The following is an 8,995-nucleotide window of genomic DNA, read 5'->3' as shown; positions in this document are numbered from 1 at the left end:
GCGGGGGTAGGTGGAGGGGGATCAAAGAGAGATGACTGGTCCAGTGTCTGAATTTATGATGTTTCCTCTGACCTGAGGCCCCCCCGCTGTGTGTGCGTGTGTGAGTGTGACGGGGGGCGGCATTCCACCAGGGGACAGCGGGCCGACGGGTTTGACTATAGAGTGAAAGGGTTAAAGGAGTTGCATTATGGGTAGGACTGTTGTGATTCTTTCTTCAACATATGGAAGTTGAATTTTAAAATGTAACTTTTTTGAAATCTTTGTCCACTTTGGCTTAAGTTAAAACTTTGACAGGTATAAACTCCAAATATGTCCAAATATGGTCACAGGAAACACGTCATATATGGGGCTAAATAAGTGTAATTATACATAAAAATAAACATATTATGGAGTTAATATTTTATTGCGAAAAACACAAATAATAGATTTATAGATGATAACTTATATTATATTATATTATATTATATTATATTATATTATATTATATTATATTATATTATATTATATTATATTATATTATATTATATTATATTATATTATATTATATTATATTATTAATGGTAAATAATGGTTGATTTGTCCTTAACAGTACATTAACTACTTGTGTTTATTTTTATTTTGGGGGGGGGCAGTAGAGAGTCGGACTTTCAAGGGTTTTTTTTGTCACATGTCCACTAATACAAACATAACTACACTGTAATGCTGTGGTTCCCAAACTGAGGGTGGACCCCCCAGGGGTGGGACCAACAGGTCAAATTGTGAAATATTCAATTTCTTTTTTCTTTTTAAATTTCAGAGCATTTTTGAAGCAATAGCTGTGAATGTGTCAATGTTGGGGGCGGGGGGGGGGGAGCGTGGGGCCAAAAAATAGTCTTATCAATAGTATATTTGATATAAACATAAGAAACTATATATACACAAGTACGAGTTTATAGATTGCACTTTTCTGTGGCTCGGTGTCCGTGGACCAATCACAGGTTCCTGGTTGGTTTTCTGGTCTGAAAAACTGAAGAATTTGACCAAAGAAGGCTAACAGTCAGACATGAGTTTGTTCGGTTTTTTTTTTCTCTGTAAATTGTGTCCAAGAAAAATGTACTCTATGACATATGTAGTTTTAGTTTGTCCAATAAACCAACGAACATCTACTTGCGGGTCGCGGGCCAAATCTGGTCCGCCAAACGATCCAAACCGGGCCATGACTGGATTCCAAAATAAACATCAAATAATAATGTTAGACAAAAATGTGATTTTTTTTTTTTTAATATGTGGCCCTCTAGGTGTCAGTGCAGAAAAAATTCTGTCGATCCAACAAGTATAGTTGGTGACCCCTGCTGGACATGTGAAACATGAATGATGTCTTACTCTCTCATTCTCTTGTTATGTCATAGATAGAACTTATTTATTAATCCCTCGAAAGTTCCTCCCTGCTACCCTAGAATTCAGAATTGAACCATCGTCTTAAAACAGGAATGGGCAAACTAAGGCCCGGGGGCCGGATGCGGCCCAAACTTTTCCGAATTATATAATTTTATATATATTTCTCCAATAAATGGCGAAGAAAAATGATAAAAGCATTTTAGCATTTCAGCGTTTATGCATGACTTTAACGTGTCATTTATCTTAGTTCACACCAACGCTCCATCTATCTGCTCCTGACCTAACCCCGCCCCCACCTGGTCAATTTTAGGACAATTGTGTCCCGCGAGTCAAAAAGTTCGCCGACGTCTGTCTTAAAAGCTGGGGTTTTCTTCCCTTTGACTTCTGTGGAACCACAGGCCTCTGTGTTAATGGTTCAGCAGACGGTGATGACGGTGATGAAGTTGAATCAACTTTAGTTTAAAACACTCTTTGGTCACCCATTAAAGTCTAAGAGTTCTGTTTTTTTACCGTCTCTGCTGCTTCAGACTCGTGGTGCTTTCACTGACCGCAGTCTCCTGAGAGGATGTGAATGTGTGTATGTGTTAATGTGAGGCTCTTCAAGGTTCAGTGACAGGACGCCCAGGAGAGCGCTACTTAAATGACCGGCTTTTGTAAACAATCTCGGGAGGACGGGGCGTTGAGAGGCCACGGGCCTTATCTTTCGCTCTGAGTTTTCACCGAAGAAGTTTCCTGATGTCGTGTTTTTGTTGTTTTTTTTTCTCACTTCCTGCAGGTTAAAGGAAGCTCAGGAAAACATCAAGAAAATCACGGCGGAGAAAAGAATCGAAACCAAGAAGATAAATGCAAACAGTCTGGTGAGAATCGGTTCACGCAGAACTTTTGTTGGAAACTGCGAAGGTGAAATTTGTTAACGTTAACTTTCTCTGCTCCAACAGAAAGAGAGGCTGCGGGCGAAGGAGGCCGGCGTGCCCTCGAGTTGAGGTGACAAATCAGAAAAAAGTCCGTCTGACCAACGGAACTGAACTCTCCAGAAACTCACCTCACTGCCGTATCTCTGCTCTGCTAACAGCACTGCGCGCTCCCGGCAGACCTGCGCACCTATACAAAGAAACCCCCACAGTCCCGACACCCCCTCACCCTCACCCTCCCTCACCCTCCTATCTGGCCTTTCTGCTAAAAGGAAACTCCTGCGCTGAGGATGCATGGCTGACACGGCCAAAGTGATGAGAGTCCTGGAGGCTAAAGGTTGACCTCATTCATCCAGAGTGTCGTGCCCTCTGAGAGCCCGGCTCGTGAAAGGTCTCAGTGGGTCACTGAGATTCACAGCGGTGCCAGCTGACGCAGGATTCCTTCAGCCCCGACGAAAACTGAGGAACCGTATCCTGACGCGAAAATCGCGGTTTAGAAAAAAAAAAATCGTACAGTAAACTTGGAAAACATTGTTCCTGCTGGAGGTTAAAAAAAACAAAAAAACAACGTTGACAGAAGGAACTGTCGTCTCGCAGCAGCTCTGGCTCTGGATGGCTACCCCTTCACCACGGCTCGTTGAAGGTCTTGTAAATATGTCATGTGGTGGAAGAATCAGGCAGAGGCGCGGCGTTGATAAGTTGGATGAATGACCTGCGTTAGATCAGGAGCAGATGAAGACACGAGTGCGGACGGACGTCATTAGCCCGCATTGGGGGGAAAAAAAATGAGTATATACGCAGATGACACTGTATTGTGTGTTTACATTACACTGGTTTTCACCTCTCATGGTGGCGGTCAGAAAAGAGTAGAACAAGAAAGTGAGTGGTCGAGCCTCCAATCACCCACTGAGAGGTAATACAACAGACCTCCCCGCTACCTCCCCCTACACCCCCCACCCCAAAAAAAAATAACCCTGTATGTGCTTAGAGCAAAAGTTCGGACCTCTGTCGAGTGCCGTAGGTCACTTCGCGCCCTGCACCGTTTGATGCACTTTTCGCTTAGAGTAGCTGTATATCGTAGCTCACAATCGCGTCATGCTAGTCGCTTTCTTCTTCTCTGGATCACTTGCACTTTTTGCACCTATTTTTCTATGCAAGGTTATGGTTTCCACATAAAGAAAGTTTCACTTTTTTTTTTTTTTTTTTGCATTGACAAAATGCCATTTTGTTTCATTTTTTTAGGATAGTTAACGAAGCGCAACGTTATTTTCACAGTCCCAGAAGAGTGTATTTATGTAAGAAGAGATGAATTTTTTTTTTTATGACTGAGGAGCTGCTGAATACGTCAGTCGGACGAACGATGTATTTTCCCAGGTTCTCAGATGTGTAGAGAGAAACTAGTCGCTTGTTGAGTGTAATTTGAAGGGAGGTGGGGAGGTGGGGGGTGTACTTTGGAATATTTTGGGCATTTAGGCATATCAGCTGACGCTATACCTCAGACACAGTTTCCATCATTGGTTTCCATCTATAAAAACTGCACCTTGGATGTTTTTTTTTTTTTCTTACCCTCCAAAGTCTTAACGTGTGGATATCAGAGATTCTAACTTTAAAACAGCTGACACTGACCAGTGTCTGTCGTTCACCTGCGTTGGTTTGTGCAGCCTTCGGTAGCTCTCTGTAGGTGCTCTCTCTCTCTCTCTCTCTCTCTCTCTCTCTCTCATCTTATGGAATTGTTTTAAATTTCAAAAAATAAACGACTGGAACCAACATCAGTAACGGCTGTGTGAACTCGACCGTTCGGTAAAAGTACAAACTGTAGGCTTTATTTTAAAGAAAAAAAAATTGTAAAGAGATTTTGACTCAGGATTCAAACATTTTGATCGTCGATCCACCAAAGTACATTTTTGATACGCTTTGCGTTTTTCTGCTTTTACTAATTATTTTTGTCAGATTCTGGTCTAAATCTTTTTAAGCCTTTGCAAAAATCAATCAAAAATAGTAGTTTAAATTATTTTTTTTTTGTTTTTTCCACAAAAATCAAAACACATTTTTACGTTATAAACCAATTAATTTTGTAAAAAAAAAGAACATTTTGACATTTTTCAGATTATTTTTCCCAACAAATAAGAGTTCTTTAACACTTTTTTTTCTCTCTTTTTTTTCAATTTGTAAAGGAAGACTTTTATTTAAGATTATATCAGAGAAGTTGACACTTTAACAAACTGTACAGCTGCAGGATCCCTTTAGTCTCTAATTTTTTTTTTATAGATAATTTAATCCAAGGGTTAAACAAACGGGTTACATCGGAGCAACTTTACATTTTACAAACTATTAAATCTCTACATACTGTAACCACACCTGTACACGGTCTATGAAGTCTATGGTTTCTACGTTTGTGTAGTTGTCCAATCCAATAGTTAGGATCCTGGTAATAACGAAATACAATCACATTTTCCATTTAAAAAAAAAAAAAACACGACACATCCAACATATTCCACACGGTGGAAACATCCAGTTTGACACGCAGTTTAAAACACAGACAAAGAAACAGACAGGACTTTTTTCTTTTTTTTTTTTTTTTTTTTTTTTACTCCTGTCGTCTCGAGTGTTTAGAGCAGCGACTGTTTTAAAGAAGAAGAAGAAGAAGAAGAAGAAACCCAGGGTCGTGTGGTTCATGTCGGGGTGAGGAGGCCGTGCGTCAAAACGTGCCCATTCCAAGTCAGCATTCTCGTGCAGTGATGCTTGTTTTTCAAACTTGGCAAACTGGTGAGGAGCAAAACAAAAAAAAAAAACAAAAAAAAAGGTTCTCGCATCTCAACATGAGTTAAAGCGTTGCATGTCCATATACAGTATTATTCACGGGTTGTTGTTTTTTTTTTTTTTTTTGCAGAAACAGTTTCTAGTGGAGGCAGCGTCGTGCTGCGGGACCCCCCCCCCGACCCCCACCCCGGGCTGGAGATCGACACGTGCACTTGGCTGTGTGACAGCCTCCGCTGTTCGTCTGCCAACAATCCCTGTGCGCAAAAAGGAGACTCGCGCGTCACGGATTCTCCGGTTTTTTTTTTTTCAGTCCAGGTCTATGGACAAGCAGCGACACTGTTTGACGCGCTGGATGCGTTTCTTCTTGGTGGGGGGCTGCTGGTCCGGACAGTTCAACGTGAAGGTCATGGTGGTGAAGCGCTTGGGCTTACAGAAGGAGCAGGACTGGAAGGCGCCCTCCTCCCGCCGGATGTGCCTGGGGATGTAGAAGGAGTTGCACTGTCCGTAGCAGAAGCGGTTGATGATGGTGCGGCTGACGCAGCCCTCCTCGTGGATGGTCTGCTTGAGCGGCTGCGTCTTGCACCAGTCCCGTTTCAAATACTGGCGCTCCGTCACGTGCAGCGCCTCCTGGCTGGACTCCAGCACCTCGTCGGCTGGTGATGACGAGCTCTGCCTCTGCCGGGACCCGGAGCCCGCCGCCTGCGGAGGTTGCGGAGGCTGCGGCTGCTGCTCCGATTCGTTTGGGTTGTTTTTGTCAGGATGAGGAATGGCGCCTTGTGAACCCCGATTTCTTTTTGAGTCCACGGGAGAGGAGAGCAGCCCGATGATGAGAACCATACTGCATAGGATACGCGCCGAGTTGGCCATCCTTGGGGAGAAGAAGAGAATCATTCATCATCCACACCGTTTCAACTCTGGACGGGTTACGCACAGCTGTCAGGGCTTTTACGCTGCGTAAAAGCGCACAGACGGAGTTGGCCGCGCGTCTCCCGGTTCCTCCACAGACACATGCTCTACAGACCTGACTTAAAAAAAAACAAAAAAAACTCTATATATTTGACTTACGAAAACACGTAGTGATAAATTACGCCGAGAATCCCATTTGTCACTACGTACTTTATGACGCGTTTTATCCATTACGCAAAGAATGCTGGCACATTTATCCAGAGCAAATGCCTTAAACAGAACCAGCCACACATGCGCGTCAGTGAATAACGTTTTTGTTTTTTTGTGGCTATTATATTAATTTTGAACCATCATCAATTGTTAGCACGATTAATCGAGTTAAGAACTCACGTGTTCGAGATCGCCGCGGTGAGAAGCGCACTGCTGTGGTCCTGTCAGTCCTCCGCGGCACCTTCCGAGGTGATGGGCACCTACTGCTGTCGACTGTACACTAGCGGGGCTGTGGATGGGTGGGAGACTAACCGCTCCATAGACAGGGGCCGGTTGGGGGGGCTGTAGGGGTGTAAGACAAATTGCTTCAGCGCCGGACTGTCTCCCTTTTAAATGTCTGCCAGCTGAGATGTGCACAACAGTTGCCTCTACATTATTGGCCAAACGCGATGTAGAGAAAATCAAAACTATCCGCCCCCTCAACACTTTCCTGAACCCACTTCAAGAAAACAGACAACCGAGGAACAGAGAGGGCAGGCAGGGGGAGGACGGGAGGGAGGGAGGGAGGGAGGGAGGGGGAGGAGAAAGAGGAGGGTGCGAAAGCCTGAAGTTTGTGCGCACATGGAAAAAGTAAAAGTTTTTTTTTTTGTTTTTTGTTTTTTTCTTTCCAAGACGATGGTACTATGCAGTATATCAAACCGATTTGGAAATTGGAACGGAACGTTCACGATCCTCAAAGCAAAATTATGGTCAGGCATGTAATCTAAGAATAAACGCGGTGATTTGAGAACACCTGCGGATCCTCAGCAGAGACAGCATTTACACTGCGAGTAAACTCAGCGCCACAGACGGCACTGAGCCACTGACTTACTGTCACAGGGGTTTGTTTAGGAGATGAGTCAGCTGACTTCTTAGAAAACACTCATCTTCACTGATAGCAGTTTGGGCATCGATTACAAACAGCATCGTAGATATATGTTACTATACACTGTTCCTGTTGAAGTCCTGGAGAAATATTTTTCACAAACATGGTCCTTTATTCAGTTGTTAAATTAGCAATTACACATTTTTCAAATGTATATATGTATGTATATATAAATATATGTGTGTATATATATGCATATACTGTGTACTGCTAATATATATATGTATATAAATATATATATATATACATATATATACATATATTTACATGTATTTATAACTGCGTTTCCTCTAGGAAGTTTTCCCAGGTGTGGCTAATGAAAATTTGAGGGCGGTACACCAGAAGAAATCCTTATCGGTGTCAAGGCTATTCTTGCTCATGTTTTTTCTTTCTAGACATAAAACATACTGTAGATACTGTGTCGCCCTCTAGTTTAAATTACATTTAAATACATCGTCAGACCCAGTACTGTTCAGTGAAGTCCAGTATGTAACGATGTAGAAAAGAGTTTGTCAGTAAGGCCAAGAGCCACTTGTGGCACACATACCGTAGTTTGAAAACCACTTCTTTGCTCATTGGCTACTAATGATCTAAATCCTAACCAAACTCTCTGATTGTGCTTGTAAATATGTTCATGTGAATTAAGTTCCATAACAATCATATTAAACCTTAAGTAGAACTCTCTTTTAAATTGTTTCTAAAATAGTTAAAAAAAATCTGAAATAAGTTACATAAGAGATATTTCAATTTTTTTTATAATTATTTCTAAGTCTCTTCCTGTGTGAACCCTGAGCTGGTTTTAGAAGTAGTAGGACTCCCCCTTGTGGCTCGAAAGAGCACTATCATTTTTCCCACCGAAAAATAACAAACATACAGACACAGTAGGATGTAGTTCGTTTTTATTGGCTTGAAAAAGCTGACATGACAGGATTTTTCACGTCTGTTTCTCGTGAAATTAACGGACTACAATATAACGAGTTGATTTCATCAATACTGGCAGGTTTTTCTTTTTCTTTTCTTTTTTTTTTTACAAGAAACAAAATGGTGCAATTTTTTTCTTTAAAAAAAAATCACAAGGCAAAACTCAGATATACACAGACTCCCAGCTTCAGTACACACCTACCTAAGGGTTAGATATAAAACGTATAAATAAAAAGCAAAAGTCACGATCCATTCAGCTCCAGTCATACCATCAATCGTGATTTGGGCCGTTGAACAAACGGCGTTCCGACCGAACAAACTTACACGCTGGCGTAAGGAAAAGTTCTGCTTTTTGTTTTAAGACATTTAAGGCGTAAAATCATCTCCCAATCAGGCCCCAAAACAACAACAATCAGCACCAAATGTAGCCAAAAATAAATATTTAAAAACAAAAAAAAACCCTGAACGTTTGAAAACAAGATGGAATGTTTCGACGTATGTTTTCACCAAAGGGAAAAAAAAAACAGGAAAGAAAACCAACTATAAATCTACAGGCCTGGTCGCTGACAGCAGTCGTACCTGGTTGAGGGGGTTCCACGGAGAACCCCTGTAATGGCTCTTGTCTTCCTCTTCAACCTGCTGCAGGCAGGGCGTCTGACCTCCGGCCGACTCGGGTTCACAAGTGTCTACTTTGGTCTTTGGTTGGACTTTGTTGGTGACGTCGCCTAAAGCGCAGGACCTGGTCCGACGGGTCAAGGTGCTGGTCCTCTTGGGTGGCACGGGGGGAGGTTTCTTTATGGTCCCCACGCTGTGCGCTTTTGCAGCCAGCGGCTCTTGTTGGTGAGGTCGACAGCGCGGGTGAGGAGACAGACCGCTCTCCAGGCTCACGGCCTTCACCACTTGGCCGCTCTCTATTGCAGTGGGATCAGCGGCGGGAACGGGGGTTGTGTCGTGGGGTCGGCGCGGCGGCGTCCCGGGTGGGAGA

At 42.8% G+C, this 8,995-nt stretch overlaps 3 protein-coding genes across 3 annotated transcripts in view; 1 reads left to right on the top strand and 2 right to left on the bottom strand.

Moving 5' to 3' along the window:
• Positions 1 to 2,464, top strand: part of LOC103389183 (formin-1) — a 64,132-nt gene extending 61,668 nt beyond the window's left edge. The window contains exons 19-20 of the mRNA XM_025059309.1: positions 2,061 to 2,234; positions 2,316 to 2,464. Of these exons, the coding sequence (XP_024915077.1) occupies positions 2,061 to 2,234; positions 2,316 to 2,360 (219 nt within the window). The 3' untranslated portion in view covers positions 2,361 to 2,464. The remainder of the gene's footprint in view (positions 1 to 2,060; positions 2,235 to 2,315) is intronic.
• A 2,389-nt stretch (positions 2,465 to 4,853) lies between these two features.
• Positions 4,854 to 6,703, bottom strand: grem1b (gremlin 1b). The gene is made up of 2 exons (XM_008321246.3): positions 6,345 to 6,703; positions 4,854 to 5,916 (listed from the first exon to the last, which is right to left on the bottom strand). Exon 2 carries the CDS (start codon positions 5,913 to 5,915, stop codon positions 5,355 to 5,357), a length of 561 nt encoding a protein of 186 aa, XP_008319468.1. The 5' UTR covers position 5,916; positions 6,345 to 6,703; the 3' UTR covers positions 4,854 to 5,354.
• A 1,268-nt stretch (positions 6,704 to 7,971) lies between these two features.
• arhgap11a (Rho GTPase activating protein 11A) overlaps positions 7,972 to 8,995 on the bottom strand; it is an 8,055-nt gene continuing 7,031 nt past the window's right edge. The window contains exon 13 of the mRNA XM_008321353.3: positions 7,972 to 8,953. Within this exon, the coding sequence (XP_008319575.1) occupies positions 8,551 to 8,953 (403 nt within the window). The 3' untranslated portion in view covers positions 7,972 to 8,550. The remainder of the gene's footprint in view (positions 8,954 to 8,995) is intronic.

Source organism: Cynoglossus semilaevis, chromosome 1 (genome assembly GCF_000523025.1).
Source record: "Cynoglossus semilaevis isolate Cse_v1.0 chromosome 1, Cse_v1.0, whole genome shotgun sequence".
NCBI lineage: Eukaryota > Metazoa > Chordata > Actinopteri > Pleuronectiformes > Cynoglossidae > Cynoglossus > Cynoglossus semilaevis.
This window is presented reverse-complemented; position numbering and strand designations above follow the sequence as displayed.